This window comes from Hydractinia symbiolongicarpus, chromosome 11 (genome assembly GCF_029227915.1).
Source record: "Hydractinia symbiolongicarpus strain clone_291-10 chromosome 11, HSymV2.1, whole genome shotgun sequence".
NCBI lineage: Eukaryota > Metazoa > Cnidaria > Hydrozoa > Anthoathecata > Hydractiniidae > Hydractinia > Hydractinia symbiolongicarpus.
The window spans coordinates 21,523,417-21,540,967 of NC_079885.1; the positions used below are offsets into that span (position 1 = coordinate 21,523,417).

General features: G+C 34.8%; 2 protein-coding genes across 2 annotated transcripts; both read right to left on the reverse strand.

Annotated features, from left to right (window-relative positions):
- Nucleotides 1–3,709: 3,709 nt before the first annotated feature.
- Nucleotides 3,710–7,834, reverse strand: LOC130614559 (enolase-like). Its single transcript, XM_057435984.1, has 9 exons — nt 7,672–7,834; nt 7,079–7,233; nt 6,777–6,980; nt 6,079–6,244; nt 5,458–5,595; nt 4,968–5,289; nt 4,274–4,382; nt 4,032–4,090; nt 3,710–3,853 (listed from the first exon to the last, which is right to left on the reverse strand). Exons 1-9 carry the CDS (start codon nt 7,757–7,759, stop codon nt 3,787–3,789), a joined length of 1,308 nt encoding a protein of 435 aa, XP_057291967.1. The 5' UTR covers nt 7,760–7,834; the 3' UTR covers nt 3,710–3,786.
- Nucleotides 7,835–12,201: 4,367 nt separating this feature from the next.
- Nucleotides 12,202–17,350, reverse strand: LOC130613976 (homeobox protein six1a-like). The gene is made up of 4 exons (XM_057435355.1): nt 16,654–17,350; nt 15,890–16,280; nt 13,034–13,217; nt 12,202–12,567 (listed from the first exon to the last, which is right to left on the reverse strand). The coding sequence occupies exons 1-4, from the start codon at nt 17,143–17,145 to the stop codon at nt 12,378–12,380; spliced, it is 1,257 nt and encodes a 418-aa protein (XP_057291338.1). The 5' UTR covers nt 17,146–17,350; the 3' UTR covers nt 12,202–12,377.
- Nucleotides 17,351–17,551: the final 201 nt, after the last annotated feature.

A 17,551-nucleotide genomic window follows, 5' to 3' on the forward strand; every position in this document is an offset into this window, starting at 1 on the left:
ACGGGAAAGGTTTATGCTAGAAACGTAGCCATGGCGAAGCGAATGCTAGATTAATATATAGGTAGGAAAAGTTTGTAAAAAGGGATCAAATTTTGGATCAATGGATAATGTTTTCTACCAGCCAACCAAGTCTTTTCTTGGATTCTTTTACTTTCCTTTTGTTGAATTTGCCAAAATAAATTCTCGCAATAAATTTGATTTTTCTGCAAAAAAGAAGTAAATTTCTGTAAAAAAAAATTGATTTTTTCCAATAGAAAAGGTATCCCCTTCTCTTTACTATCATTTACACTTGGTTATAATAAAAAATCCAATATCACGAAAATAAATTCAAATTTGAATTTTCTTAATTCTTGAAAATAAAATTCGCGAGAAAAATGTTAAAAATCTGTTACATTATAACTAGGATGATAAATATACATTAGTTGTGCAATTGCGAGTGGCAATTCTTTTTTCTTTCTTTTTTCGCATTATGTATTTTGTTCCAAAGTGACTACGCAGAGCTTGAGATCAATGATATTAGAGACTTTTGATTTGACATGGAAGCCATACTGTACACGCAGAGTAAGGAATCAAATCTGAAATCTTGTAACCACAAGCCGGATGTGCTACCACTACACCACCTCCGCATTTAAGTAGTCTTCTCTTTAGATTTTCTGATACGCTGTTTCCATTTATATACAGGCAAAAGTAGCTGAATATCTCAAATGAGTTCTGTACTTTTAAGACTTAACTGATAAAATGATCATGACCGCGAAGTATAATGCTTCATGATTTGGTGAATATATTGGTGGTGAACGATAAAGTAATAAAGAATTCTCTGTTGAGTATTAAAAAGTACTAAAATTTAATATTATTTGATTGGAAAACCTTTAGTAGCTTCAAGTGGTTAGCCAATGATTTTACTGAAGCAAGTAGCTCAGTAGGTAGAGCGGGAGACATTTTCCACATGGGTACGAATTCCATCTAGCTTTATGTTAAATTGCTAGTATTACCTATTCTTTATCCTTTCTTAGACAGAATAAACAGACATTTCTATCTTTTTTCTTTTAATAAGTCATTCCTTATTTTTTATATCATTTGCCACAATTGGTTGCTATCAATGTATTCGTCAAAAATTGATTTTATTGAGAAAGAATCATTCCACAAATGAGATTCTCGTCAATTGCAAAGTTCACAAAAAAGGTTTTTGAACTAAACTGTTGCCGGTTGTTACACTGAGCCATTTTTGCCCTAATTGTTACCACGAATTTTGACGAATGTTCTAAATATTTATGACAAGGGATACCAAAATTCTGTACCCAATATTATTCGTGCTTATTCTCATTTTCAGCTTTTTATCTTTCAAAAGTTATTTTAATTGCATGGCCGCAATTCTATCGCAGTTATTCTTATCAAACCCGTATGAAGTGTCTCCACACATATTTATACTATGCTCTACACAAGGAAACATGTAGAACGCCAATAAGTTAATAAAATAGAATTAAAATTTTTATGTCTGAAACCAATTATTTTTATTTTTGTATAGCGGAGCGGAAAATTTCCTATACGTTTTACTCAAAATTTATACGAATATCATTTCGTCGAATTTTATCGAAAAAACCTTCCATTCGTTAAAACCTACCTAGCCTACGTATACCTTCCACTCTACCGCTGTATATCCCCAGAAATATTTTGTCTTAATCTCACAAACCAGTACATGAAACACAGCCACCGACACCGTCGCTCAAAAACCATTTAACTCATAAAATACCCAAAGTGTGATCAAAATTGACGCTACCTAACGCGCACTAAAACCTATGCATTCCACAAGTACTTATAACCACATACCTCTACCAGAAAGTTTTCGAGTTACTTTTAAAACTAAATCTTTGCAGCAATGTATGGTAGATAACCAACAAAGGGCATAGCTTAATCGAATGGAAGCTACTCGAGAACTTGCTGCTTTATATAATATGCATATATAACTCCATGATATACAATATCACATAACAGGGAATGCTTAATAGAAGGAGGGCGCTTATTACAGGGGGCGCTTATTAGAAAAAGTGCGCTTATTAGAGGAAATACGATGTTTGTAGTGTTTTTAATTTCAGAGAAAGAACTAGCAAACAGTTAAAAAAAATATTAAAGCCGTGCTTGTTGTGGTTAAAAAAACATAGAAAAACAACAACAACAAGTTCACAAACCTTAAAGTATTCCAATAAATACTTCGGCCGAACGAAAAAAAATTGATGCGTGCGTTCGCATCTCTCATATTTTTTAAAAACACAACATTTTGACGTTGCTGCGAAGTTGAAAAATAGTTTTCACGCGTGTTATATTTTTTGCATGCGAAATTTAAAATTCGAATTGATTGACCAATTTGAAAATTATATAGATTACATGTTATTAATTTCGTATGAGTGACTAAATATTGACTGTCAGAGTTATTTCGCTGTCGAAAACTATCAAAGTTGTAATATTGTCCTTACATTGAAAATAAGCAGAAGTCACCTCGTATCCAGCTTTTCCGTTCTTTTATTATATGCTAGGGAAATAACAAAAAAATGAGTATAAACCGCGCATGAAATATATTACATAACTATTAAAAAGTTTTATAAACATATCGATGTATCTACTGATCAAAAATATCAGAAGCATTACATCCATTAACTTCTTCCCACTCAAAGTCATCAGAACCGGTGCCCCATGCTTCCTTCTCTGTCGCAAAATCCTACTACATACGAGTAAAAAAGTAAAAAAACATAAATTGAAAAGTGGAATGGTGTTACAGCTTTTTAAAGACTTCGTGATTCACGAATTCAATCTTTCAGTGACGGAATTGGTGTTCGTACCACAACCTCGTTCCCAGAGCATTTTGCCTTGTTGATGAAGTTGACACTCCGTAATAAGACCCTGGGGACGAGGTGTTCGTAGCAGTTATTATTATTAACGATCCGCAAGGCTATCAGTCAATAACGCTACCATTATAGAATCAACAAATATGGTTACGTCATTATTATCTTATTTATTGTTTTGATGTTATTATCATCACAATGGAGTCATAACATTTTGGGGTTACATCATATAAGTTTCAAAAACCGGAAAATGGCTTCACAAACTCAATTAAAATGTTTGTTAAAATTCGTTCTGGAACCAAAATAATTCTATTTTACACAATCCTGACCCCAAGGCTTCTTTTCCGTTTACTGACATGTGAGTACGCAAATGACTTTATAAGGTAGTTTATTTCCGGAATCTTTTTCACATATCTGATACTAAAAAAAATATTTTATGACGGTATCTTTCTGCTAAATACTTGTTGCCAAAATTTTTTGCGAGGAGTAACCTTTCGCGTTCAATTCCCGTCAGTGCAGAGAAAATTGCCAATCTTACCCTATTTCGGAGCCCGTTCATGTAGGGTGGCAACTCATTCCACTAGCTTTCGCATTAGGAAAAAAGCCCTGGGGACGGCATGAACTCATTCGAAATTTTAAATTCCAAGACGAATTTCGTTTGAAAAAAAAACAATTCAACAAATAAAGACTACATTGGATCATCAGTAATATTAGGGCGTATGATGCAGGGGACCACCAGGTTACCGTTAAATTCTAGCCGCGTCGCATACTAGTCGGTCAAATTCCGTTAATGCCGGGTTCGCAAAAGAATTTATTACAGAATTTTGCTGTTTTGAAACTATAAAACAAATATTGCACTGACCACACAGGTGTAACATCAAGATAGGTTTTTCTTCACGACTGACAAGATTTACATTTTTAAAGATTCATGATAATGTTAGTTTTTAGTTTAAGCAAGGGGATGCCGGAACTTTTTGCCAGCATACACTGCGCCATCGCCAAGTTCTTCCTCAATCCTAAAATCGAAAAAAGTACATTGGATAACCCGCTTCAAATTCTCCATCACAACGGTCGTCAAAATCTCTGGAAAATTGCAATCTTGTATTGTTTGAAACGAATTCAAGAGGGGGGAGGGATACTGCAAATATTTGCGACAAGTTAAGCAGAACAAACGTAAAAACAGTGTCTTTTTACCTGAGCAATTGGTTGTACTTCGCAAGACGTTCAGATCGACATGGTGCACCAGTTTTTATCTATGAAACAAAGTAAGATCATTATTTGTTTACCCCCTAGCTCATATGTTCCTAATGAGCTGCCCTTCGTTTACGCCACGTCTATAAACATTTAAATTACGTCATCATATTACGCGGGCGCCTTCACACAGTCCCGCTGCTGAAGACAGAATTGAAACAGTTAAGATAATAAAAACATCGTACCTGTCCAGCGCAAAGTCCCACGACGAGATCAGCGATGAACGTATCCTCAGTTTCACCACTCCTGTGACTAACCATCACTCCCCACCCACTAGACTGCGCAAGCTTGCATCTAAATGCAAACAAATTAAGTCTCTGTCAAAATTAAGTTTTTTCTTCATTTGTCAAATTAAATTTCTCCCCACCAAACTCCTTCACCCTTATAGCATGTACCAGTTTATAAAAACTCCCTTTTCTGGTCAAAAATAATCATCTTTGAGTTGCAATTGGTGGTCAATAAAAATAAATGGTTTATATTTAACATGGTTGGTTGCGTGGCCAAATATATCTCTTTTTCGTAAAACATAAAAAGTGCTTTTTATAACAACCTAGTCCTTAGGAGTTACAACGCTTCAACTGCGGGTTTGTTTTCATCAGATTTTTGACCGTTTCATCAGATTTTTGACGTGATTCTTTGCATACGGGTTAAGGTAACCCTGGGGAAATAAATAACCCTAATAATCATAAAACAAGAGAGTGAACTTATCGTTCGCTTAATTTAAATCACTGTTTTGAGTCTGGTTTCAGTTAGCGACAAGAATAAGCTCGGAAATTTTCTTTTCACTTTATTAATGCGAAAAATGTAACGTTTCTAGTTCGAGTTACAGGCCTAAAAAAAACTCAATTTGGAATAGCACAGGGAAGTATAATCACTCACGCTTCAATGGACTCGGTCACTGATCCAATCTGATTAACTTTCAACAACAAAGCATTGCAGGCCTTTTTCTCGATCGCTGTCTTCATCCTCTTGGGATTGGTTACTGTCAGATCGTCACCGACAATCTGGATGTTTGTTTTAGCTGTCAATGCTGACCACGAGTCCCAATCGTCTTGATCGAATACGTCTTCGATTGACACGATTGGATATTCAGAAATAAAACTTTGGTACAGATCAGCCAACTGCGCGCCAGTCAAGTATTTGGATTCGTCCGTCTCTTTTGATTTAAAATCAAGATCGTACTTGGGGGCCTTGTAGAATTCTATAAGGAGGAGTAGTATATACCTTCTGTTAAGGCTCTTATTTTCAACCTTATATTCTATTTTTTTTTTCTGGATTATAATTGAAAACAAACAGCTGTCGGAGTCAAAGGAAGAAGCGAAAGTTAAACACTCTGTATATAGTTTCCGTGAAACTACTTGTACAATACCTGATGCAGCAACATCCATTCCAATTTCAATTTTGTCAGTATATCCAGCTTTCTCGATTGCAGTTTTCAACAGTTCCAAGCCTTCTTTGTTATCTTGAATGTTGGGAGCAAAACCACCTTCATCACCAACATTGGTGGCTGTAACAAGAAAATTAAAAGTTGAAGTTTCAATTAACTTGTAAAATTAGTAAAAAATTTTTGGACCTTAGTCTTTAGTGCTAAAAAAGTATTTGAACTTCTTTTTCTTCCAGTGTTCCTTCTCACATTCTAGAATTTGACTTCCTCATTTTTGCAGTATTTTTAATATAGTCAAATACTATATGCTACAGGTGTTAAATTTTGTGGGTGCAAAACATCACAATTTTAATAAAAATAGGTGAAATTAGGCACCACTCAGATTTAAATTATAAAAATAACTACAAAGATTAATTTAGATAATAGAAAGGACAAGAAATATTGGTCAACTTAAATCCATGAAAACTTTCTTAAAATTAAATTTCAAAACAAAACCATGCTACATGTGCTTTGATTATCCTAGCAACGTTTGTCTATAGGTCAAAACTGTTCAGTTCAGGTTACCGTCTTTAATAAAAATCAAGAATAATGACCACAAAATTATACCATCTTGTCCATATCGACTTTTGATGACAGATTTTAAGTTATGATAAACTTCGGCACCAATGCGAATGGCTTCCTTGAATGACGATGCACCAGTTGGTAGGATCATAAATTCCTGCATTGCCAACTTATTTCCTGCATGCGATCCACCATTGATAACATTAAAGGCCTGCAAGAAGAATAAATGAGGTTAAGCATTTCAATTCTCCCAGCGTGACTTAACTCTAAAACATACCACGATTTATGTTCATTGGTACTTTTACACTTTTCACAAGTTCACTGTGTTAAATATATACATGTTATTTTAGTACCATTTTTTTCAGGGTTAGCAAGTACAAATTGGTTTTCCAAATTGTTATCTTTTACCTAGTGTTTCCAAGTTTCCAAATTTGTGCAGAACGGATGTTTAAAATTTTTAAAACCTCACTACAGTATTTTTATACAAAATAGTTTTCTTACAGTTTGAATACTCAGTAGGCCATGTTTGTTAAATTTTTTTACAAGATCGTGTTCATTGCAAGATGCTGAAAGACAAATTTGTTTTCAATTTTTCTGTATGCTTTTCAGTACATTTGATTAATACTGTACAAGAAGAAGATTATTTGTATATACATGATAATACATGATGCTAAATGTTTGAGAAGCAGTAAGAACTGCGTTGCTGAGATAAAAAAAACAAAAACATCAGCAAATATACATACAGGCACAGGCAGAATAACTTTTGAATTTCCAGATAAATCAGCAATGTGTTTATACAATGGAACTCCCTTATGTGCAGCACCAGCTTTGCAAACTGCTAATGACACAGCTAGAATGGCATTAGCTCCAAGTTTGGATTTGTTCTCTGTCCCATCAAGTGATAACATTAGCTGATCAACTTCAGTCTGTTTGGTAACATCAATATTCTAAAAAATTCAGTTATACATGGCATTATCCAGAATAAAAACGCAGAGCGTAATACTTACAAAATGACTAAGCTGTAATTGAATTAATTTATATATACCTTGCTAATTAACAAGGGAGCAATTGTATCATTTACGTTAGCAACTGCTTTTAAAACACCCTTTCCCAAGAATCGTGTCTTGTCTCCATCTCGTAGTTCAAGAGCTTCATGGATACCAGTACTTGCACCAGAAGGAACTGCAGCACGGAATGTACCTAGATGTGTCATAAAAATTATGTTTCATCCTATTTCTTAACAAATGTATAAGAGCTACCTTCATTACTCTATAAAACGGTGAGCATGTTCTCTTTCACTGATAGATCAATAGAAAATAGTATTCAAATCATTCTTGTGTTATACTCCAAGTGCAGAAATAATAACATGCAGAAACTTTCGTAAAATTACATATAGTAAAATTTACTAAGAACATCAATTTGCGGAAGTTTAGAACCCCCCCCCCAAAAAAAAAATTGTTTCTAAAAATTAATTCAGTTTCAATATTATGCTTCAGTAATGAAGTTTTTAAGTTCATTTTTGATAATTCGCTAAATTTTATTAAGACACATTTTTAAGACAGCGCCAAGGTTTATATATATATATATATATATATATATATTATGGCTTCTTATATTATTTAAAGAAACCAACCATACCTTTGGATGTAGTTAGGTCGACTTCTACAGTAGGATTTCCACGACTGTCAATTATTTCTCGTGCATAAATTCTTGTTACTCCAGACATGGTTTTATACAAATTTTGGATAAAGAGTAGGAAATGTTTTTTTAAATGACTAATCTATATAGAGAATGATGTACATATAACAAAAAAAGGTATTTTCAAATAATACAGTTTGAAGAGTATTTTTTGTTAGGAAGTACTTTCAAGAAAAAACACATTTTTTTCTATTTCAGTTAATAACCAGAGTGTAAATTCAAATCTGTCCTAACAGGGGGCACTTTTAGTGCACAAAATTGAAATGTGTTAATTTATAAGGATATGAATTATGGAACCGCATGAGCTTCAATATGCAGGTAACATAGCATTTACTCAGTATTTCTACATACCAAGGAGGAGGGTCAAGAAAAGAGAGAAAGTTGTCAAGGTGTCCTAAATTTTAATACAAATTTCTAGTGCATTTTTATAAAAGAACATTATGAACTCTATATGTACTCAGTCCTTTTCAGGAATATTTGAGTAGGTGTGCGATGATTCGCACATGTAAACCAAGTAACACATGCAATGTGAAACACATGTGCAATGTAAAACGCACGTGTATGTCCGAAATAGTATGCATGACTATACTGTCATTTTTATATTTATTGTTTACTTTTCAGGTCATCACAAGAAAATAGGCAAAAATATGCTTTGTTTTCAAATTAAATAAAAACTTTATCCACGTGGCTTATATAAGTAAGTGCAGTTTTGCAGACTTGCTTCATCCATACTCCGTCGGCGTTTACCTCCCCATTAGTTAAGACCCGCATGGCTGGATTTAATGTGTAAGACCTGGTTACCAAAGAAGAAGGGGTCAGGCAAAAGAGATTTATGTCTATGCAGTTATTTTAACTAAGTCAGGAGTCAGTGAATTAGCTAAGATCGTCAGGCTGGCTATGAATAGACTTGCTCGTGGATTAAAAGGACCAGGACTATTCAATAATTTCTGAGATCTAAAAGTGTCTGACCATGATGGAAATTTATCGGACATTTTGTCTGACGTGTCTCCAAAAATTCTTCCGAGGGCTGCCATTGCATGGTACAAAATGGATTTTAAAGGTTGATTTTGAAAACTCATTATTTATTTTTCAGGCATGCGATTAATCACACGCCTGAAACGATTCAGGGGTGTGTCAAGGCGTGCCCAAGTGATTACACGCCTCTCCTAAAAAAGACTGTGTACTGTTGCAAAGCATCCAGCAATTTCTTAGCCATGATAGAGTTTTTGTTGTGTGGTTCCACCATCTATGTATTATTTAATTCTTTATTTATCATTTTAAAATGATGTCAGTGTGTCCTGACAATGAAATCAATTTATAACAATAAAAAAATTGAAGACCTCAGAGACTGGCAAGATGTCTCGCAATTCAAATTGTATAACGTTGAAAACAAATATTGTGAAATCAAAGTGATTGCTCATTTTTTGCCAACCTACAACTTTTGTAGTCACAATACATATATCTTTTGTATAGTTTCTAAATCTATTTTCACGCGCTATGAAAAAGTGTTGGGAGAGCTGTATCCAAACATTCGAGGCAATAGAAATTCATTTCCAATAATAAGGTCGGTTGTCTGTAAATATAAAAAAAATATAAAATTTGTAAAAAACGTGTCTAACTATCTGGCCATTTTGTGCCATTTTAAACACTGATATGATTCTTTGTACGACTCGTAAAAATGAATCTTTCATAAGCCATTTTAAACTAATTTTCAAAAACAGTTGCGATCACAAAATGGGGTTGGTCAGTTGAATTTAATGCCAAATATTTGCATACATTTTCAGTGTACAAATCTAGCTGGTGAAAGAAAATAAATTTTTGGCAAAATAAGTGCCTTTTAGATTTTGTTTTCCTACCAATTTCTAAATCTGGCTTTGGTACATTTTTGAAACCCCAGATGCTCTTCATATACACACTTCTTATCATACCTATACCATATAACTATATGGCTATGTCTATATGTTAAACATAAGTTGAGAAGACAGCAGTGACAAATAATGCAGCATATCTATTTATGAACAGTATTTTCTTGCTAGCTAGGTGTTTATAATTAACATAAAGGGTTAGGTGAAATGAGCAGAAAAGCTAGCTACAATCCTAGTCAAAATATATTGGCAGTAAGCTACAAAAAGTGCAGTATAATCCTTTCCTACCCCCTCTCCCCCATTATCAATGTTTGCAAACGTGTTAGCACAACCTTTGAACATTGATACTGGGGGAAAGGGGGCTTTGTACTTATCTTGCTCTTGCTACACGTGTAAAAAGGGTTTACTGCCATTATTTTTGGCAGATATTCTTTACCTTGACATTTAGAATAAAATACGGTTCGTAATTGAAATATGGTTCGTAATTAACCGTTAACTTTACAACACTTTTGAACAGCTATCTATTTGCAAGTGTAGTGCACATAAAATACAAACATATGTAGCTAGAAATAGACAGAAAATCATGTAGATAAGTTTTCATATATAAACAGTTCCTCGTCGAACAACTCCCACAAACAAACCAGACTGATCTTTGGTGTATGCGGTTCATTCATGCCTGTCTGCATGAATCGCTTTTTATGCCCTGGCGATAAATCTCCACCGTTGATGTTTAACATCCCATCGCTTGGTATTCTATACAACAGTATTTTTAAAAAAGTCGGAGTGCCCATGTAGTAGTGTCCACTTCTGCCGTCATTTCGGAAAACGAAAGTGCAATTGAAAACTACACTAACAACGTAACATCTTTCGGTTGCTATACGGAGGGAGGACCTAATTCCAGAAAACTTTTGACACTATTTTAAGTTGGATAACCAATACAAAGCATAGGCGGCAAAACTAGCGCGATGTAGAGTCCGCTGTGATTAAGGGTAACTATTCCCAAGATCCTGTGAGAATTTTGTGTTCAATTATTTCCTGAAAGGCGTCACATATCTCTTTCCACTAATCTAAAGGTTCAGAGGTTAAATGACGGAAATAAACCCCGGGAAAATGGACGAAGAAATTGTTCCGGATAGGAATCAAATGCAATGAGCATTGTACGGGCCTACCTTGTCAGCAAAAAATGTCAGTATTTCTGTATAAAAAATCGTTAGGAAATTCAATAGTACACTGTTCTTTAAAAAAAAGAACAAAATTACCTGGTGTATTATCAACTTTATGAGATTCTAGAAGTGCCAGCCACTCTGAGCTGGTAGATATTGACTAATTGTGTACAGCAAGTGACTTTTACCCATTTTTTTTCATAAAGAGTCGATCCACACTTAATCGTTGCCTCCAAACTTTAACAGAGTCTCCACGCCTTAGCGCGTGCGCCACATTTACACAGTCGCTACGCTCCTCGCCTCTATTTTTGTAAAAGTCAAACCTTCGCTTTATACCGACGTATTACAACCTCGATCCAAGGACCTGTTGTCTCGAACATGTATCAATAAGCAGAGCGCTGATGATAGACAAAAGGCCCTGGGAACGACGTTGCGAGGTAGCAGCTAAATTTTAAATTTATTGTTGTCAATGTCCTGTCTAAAATTTACCGACAGTATACACGCTCTTTCTTTTATAAGAATATCAGACTGGAATTTCAGGTTAAAGACAATAAAGAAATAAGAATGATGACTACCCTGGTTAATTTTGATACTTATAAAAAAAGCGTGTAGTAATACCGGCTACCGAAACATTATCTGCTCGAAGTGGGAAGGGACAGTTTGAGTGGAGTGTTTGGCAAAGATGGGGGGAGGGGGGTGTGGAGCAAATGTGGAACACACATTAAGGGGGAGAGCCACTAAGTTATGAAGGCAACGGTAAAATGTGGAAGCGATTGGTTGTGTGTGGAGCGACTGTTAGGAAAAAAACTCGCAGCAGCGGGGTGTATTTTTAAAAAGACCGTTTTTTTCAGTCGACAACTAACCAGCTTTATGGACTTTGACCTCTTGCGGAAAAAAAAAAAGAAACTCCAAAAAAAGACGCATAAAAGGAGGGACCTTTTTTTAAATTGGGCAATCATAATCATGATTAAGAAAATTACTATGATCTAATAAAGGATTTTGAGCCAATGGGAAAGGCAATTGCAAAAAAACTTTTTTCTTCCACATTTTGGTGGACAAGAAACAAAGCAGCCTGGCAGTAGCAAAATAACACGTCCTTTTTTACCTGACCTAATTTTACAACATTTAGCTTGTGAATTTTAAGTTAGTTGTTAAGTTAGTTGTTGCATAGTTCAAATATAGTTTCTACAAGAAATGCCGCAAAACAAAAGACTTAGAAAGCCATTTTTAGGCAATCTTCAAAATACAAGACTTAACCCTTGGACGCAACCATAGTGCCGCTTTATGCAAGTAACGTTTTTTACAAATGTTTAGCAATTTTTTCTTGCATTTTACATTGAAACTGAAGAAATCTACGGCTGAAAATATTAAAAAGAATCTCTGGAGAAAACGTTGCGAAATCTCTGAAAATTTCCAGTGAAGAAAACGAAAAGACATTGTACTTGTGAAAGAAATTTGAAAAACATGAGAAACAAATTGACCTTGATAAAGTTTTACAAAATTAAACATAACAAAAACTGAGCTGTTTTTACATCAACTTTTTTTAGAAATTTAACAGGGAATACTGCTAGTCTGTTTTGTTGTCATCACTGAAGTGAAGAAATCATTTAATTGAAGACTAATGGTAGTGTAATGGGGTAGCATGTGAGTAATCGTAATGATGGTAGCCTCCTCGTGTAGCCAAATCATACAAAACACGTGTTGTATCGTATTGACAGTGAGACTGTTCCAAGGAGCAGTATGGACGCATGTTGTTGCATCCATCATATGGATCAGTCACGTGATTGCCGTGCTCGCATCGATTGTAGCTAAGAGACAAAGCGTAAACAGAATAATTACAACGTTTTAACGATTACCCAAGTCTCGATAACTCTAAGTAGAATTCTTCGAGACTAGAAATTTTCGCAGAATTAATTTTAGCGAATTTAGGTCGGTTTCGCGAAAATAATTTCCCTGAGACCAAACTGAAGCTAGCAATTTTATAAAATTTAAATCTTACAGGCGAAAATCCACTTTAATGGTTTGGCACGTTGGTTCAAGGCGCACGCATAAAATTAATATTTTGCAAGCGCTGGTCGTTTTGAAGTCCAAATTATTTTGATTTTTTTAAGCGCTGCAGTGTACAATGACGCAATTTCCTGATTTTGACCAATAAATTTACTTGAATCGCCGCCATTTTGAGTTTTCAGTGGACAATACGCTGCGTGGACGCACAACCGTGCACTAAGTACGTAGTGCTCTGCGATCGAAGAGGACTTTCGCCTTAATACTCACCCTTGTCTGTCCATTGTGTTAAAAGGATGTGCGTGCTCATAAAATATCGCCATCTCAGGTTGGCTTGCATACTCTGCGTGCACTTCTTCATAGTGACTTTCTCCATAATGGGTGTGGTCGTGGTTAGGATAGGTGGAACTTTCATACGATGAAGATGGAGAGCATACGGAAAAGGATTTCGTACCTGAAATTATAGCAGAATTTATTTATCTTGTTTGTTATGTTGTTTTTTAAATACAGTATTTGTAACCCCGTTAAAAACGGGAATTTGCCCGGCGAAGATTATTTCTCGTAATGGAAATTTCGTGTATCTCTTCCCGCTTGTTAGCATAAAGTGTTTAAATGGACTCCGGGGTCCAAAATAAATTTGCCGCGCAATTATTTTGAACAAATAGAATACCACGAAACTCCCAATACAAGGCTATCTGTTGCGTTTCGTGTGTCTAACGAAATAGGGTGATCCAAGTAAAACAAAATAACTCGAATATATCGTTTCTTTCTTGAATTGCTCAAATAACACAATATTCCCAGGTTCATAAAATTACCAAAATACTAAAAATAAGCCCAAACCACAAAGGTGTCAATATCACTGCTACCACGTGTTGATAAGACTTCACTGCACATCTGTTCGCCTACGCCCAATCTACACACCAGTTGTGTGACTGTGGGGAAAGCACACAGGGGAAAGCCACACAGAGAAAACCCCCAAGAGGGGAAAGCCACTGAGAAGACTACAAACACAACACATCTGAGCATAATAAGCCCACCGGAATTTTTTCCATAAAAAATTTGATGTGAGTTTAAAAGTAATGTCAAAAGTGAGGAAAAATGATTGCTGTAGTAGTTACATGTGACATTGTTTTCTTTTCACAAGAAACATGCATTTGGGCTTAAACTCAATGTTTCTTAGTTCTTTGGGAAACAAGTCTCACATGTTTCTTATTCTCAATTGTTGCAAAAACATAAAGGGAACGATATGTTAGTAGAAGAGAGTCATCTGATGGAAACATTTCTGATTTGTTTGACTTTTATTGCTTTCTGTTTAGTTTTTTGGTTCTTAGAGAAGAATATTTTTTGCCTTTCTGAGCCTGTCCATGTTTCTTAGATGTTTCTTGTTTTTTGCCAATTAGAGCCTGTGTTTCTTGTATGCATGTTTCTCGTAAAAATAAAAACATCTACTCACATTAAAATAATAATCATCAGAAAATTAATTAACAAAGCAGTTGCACTTAAAAAGATATGACGACTTCCATCTGTCCGTTTGAAGTTTAACTAACATAATGTGAATCGCGAAAATGACAACTTGATTAGCCAGTTAATATAAAAATCGACAACCAAAGATGATATTTTGCAATGAATACGTCGGAAATGTTGTCAAAAATTTACAAGTTAAGAGGATCACGAAAAAAACGATTTTCTATACGCTATCGGATTTTTCGATTTTTAAAGGCTGGAATCATATTTTGAAAACTACTTACAACTTGAGTCCGGATTTCCCCATAAAATAAGATTAATCTTAAGAATTCTCCTTGCAACTTTCTCTCATAAAAAATAAATAAATACAAAATGAGACTAACTGAGGGTAAAGAGGTTGTATCAGTTTTATTTTTATTATTATTATTAATATTAATATGTAGTGTATATTGTGCACAAAACGAACGTCTCAAAACATCTCCAATTGATCTGTTTCGCCTGTTATATTGTTAATTTCTTCCTTAGCATTTAATATACCGTCAAAGTTTATAAATATTTTCTGTTTGTTTTCTTTTTAAATAATCAATTTTGTTATTTTTTTTTTCGTATACCGTTAAATGGAAAGAACTCAGGCAGGTAAAAACTCATTTTCCTCTCAAGGAATATCCCACGAATCGGTTTCAATTTCTGATTGACATTAATTCCTTTAATGCGCATGCTTGAACAAAAACAAAACAAACACTCCATCCCGGCTGTTAAAAAAACGATTATCGCTTAACACGTCATTCGTAATCAGTACACTCTTTGTAATTTAACGGGACTAAAAATTAATTCCAGTTAGGATATATACGTTTAAACATTGCAGTTGAGAACTATGGACCAGATGGAAATAATTTAATTACAAAAATTTTCCCTCGTGAAACATACTTCTTTAAATAAGAAGAGCTTGTTTTAAAGGCATAAATCTAAATGAGTCGAGTTAAAACAAAAATTAATTCTGGATTTTGATATTTTGGTTCTTTAGGCTTTTTTTCACGAAATACAGCGTTCTTCCAGTGCTAATGACATTCGATTCGCCTTATACTCCTTACACATGACGCAGTGTTCCAAATAAGGAGACGAAAAGGGACAGAAGAAACGTTCGAATAATGGAGGTTCGAATTACGAGAACTTACACATGGAGACTTTGTTAATAAAACTATCACTAAGCCAAACAAGTTGTTCGAGTAAAGCTGGTTGAGCGATAGTGTGTTGTCGAATTACAGAGGTTAATAGCGTTAAAACTTATCTTGATCGCGTGTCCATTTCAAAAACACAACACGAAAATAAAGTTGAAAAAGTTCAACAGAAATTTGATATAAAAGAGAGAGAGAAAAAACACTTAAACAAAAAAAGACATGAAACGGACAACTTACTTACATTAGGAGGGAGAGAAAGAAACACAGCTGGAGTTGTATTTGTCGATTTCCTCGAGTATCAACAATGAAAATATGGTATGCAAGAGCTTACGATGTAGGCAGATACTTATCGGTTCATCGCTTTCATCTCCAAACATTTTTTTTAGACAGTTATGTAATAAAAATGGATTTGCGTAGTTAATCAATTTTTCCACAGAAGTTTTTAATAAAAAACAGCGCCAAAGTACAAAATAGAATCACTCACAAGATGGCGAAATGGTTTTTCCAGAAAGGCCACTTTTTTGTTGGAATTCTTCCGTATTTTTGCTTCTTCGCCTGGCATTAGCAAACCAGGTTTTCACTTGTGCTTGCGACAGACCGGAAATTTCCGCTAAATGTTGTTTGTCCGATGCACTTGGATAAGGATCTACGATATGGTTCATGAGCCATGTTTTTAAGTAACTGGTCGCCTCTCGAGGCAGGGTGTTGGTTTTACGTATACCCGACACACAGATGGTTTTGGGAGGCGGGTACCTTTTGCGTACCCGAAACCTTGAGAGCGGTGTCAACTTTTTCTTGGTTCGCCGTTCTTCATCAAGGTAGCGAGCTTCATCCCATACTGGAATCAAATTGTCTCCATCAGTAAATTGATTCTCCTATGTAGCAAAGAAAAAAAAGGTAAATTTCAGAAATTAATGCATTCGATATCACGATTCGAACGCATTAATCATTCGAATTTGATAATATTTTCTGCTCAGTTTGGCAGTTACCATATACGATTTCGTCAGTTTAAATGTGCAACAGAAAAAGGCAAGACAGCTAACTATAAATTAAATTACACTTTATACACAAGGTTGAAATCGGGTTGCCCGAAATCAAAAAATACTGGCTGGCTGGCAAAATCGAAGATATTACATCCAAAAAAACCTCGCTTTTCATGTCTTCGCAAACTTTTCTTAAATCGGATTTATTTAATATTTTACACAGTTTTTGCTAAAGGAAAAATTACAAATAAAAAAAAAATTAAACCTGTATGAGACTGTACACCGTTTTTGTATCCTTCTTATTTAGAGCAACATGGATTTTCGCTCGAACAATGCTTTCGTTGCAGTTGTAATCGTGGCTGTCGGGTAGAGCATCAAGAAAAACCGACAAAGCATCTAAACTGTGGGTTTTCACCAACAAATCGCACAGCTCCGCTGCTACGCTTTTGATATTTTTATCCCCAGTTGGAAGAATAGCGGTGTAGTGTTTCCACAAATGCAATAGCTCTTGCACATGTCTAGTTGTTTTGTTTTCCTCGTTTCCAGCAGCTAAGCCACTATTCTCATCGAAAACGGAAATTAATTCCCCCTCGCTGTTATTTTTGTGGATTTCATTTTTAAGTTCGACGTTCTCTAACCTGAGGTCTGATTCAGACATTGTATAAATCACAAAAGTCTTAATCAAACATAGGTATTTCTTTGAAAAGAACAATTTCACTCTGTTGCAAGTCAAAAAGTTTAAACTGAAAACACACATTTCAGAGACTGCTTTTTGTTTGTCTGACAAAAAAAGAATGAATCGCGTCTATTTCAACACTCCACCGGAGAGACTATTTTCGCAATTATTTTTAGACCAAAACTCATGAAAATTAAACGGATATGATTTGACAAAAGCTTTATTTTTTTCCTGATAGTAATTTCACATTACGAATGCTCGACATTAATGAGAATACCAGATATCTTTTGGATAGTTACCCCATCAGAGAAAAAAGATGTGATATTTGACGAAGAAACCAGATGCATTATATAAAAAATGGCATGAATTTAACACGATACGGAAAGTTTATTAAATACGCGCTCGGATCATAAAAATTATTTCGTAAAAAAACATTTAAAAAATCTTAGATATAAGGACCACGAAGCTTTTTTAAATCATTAAAAAA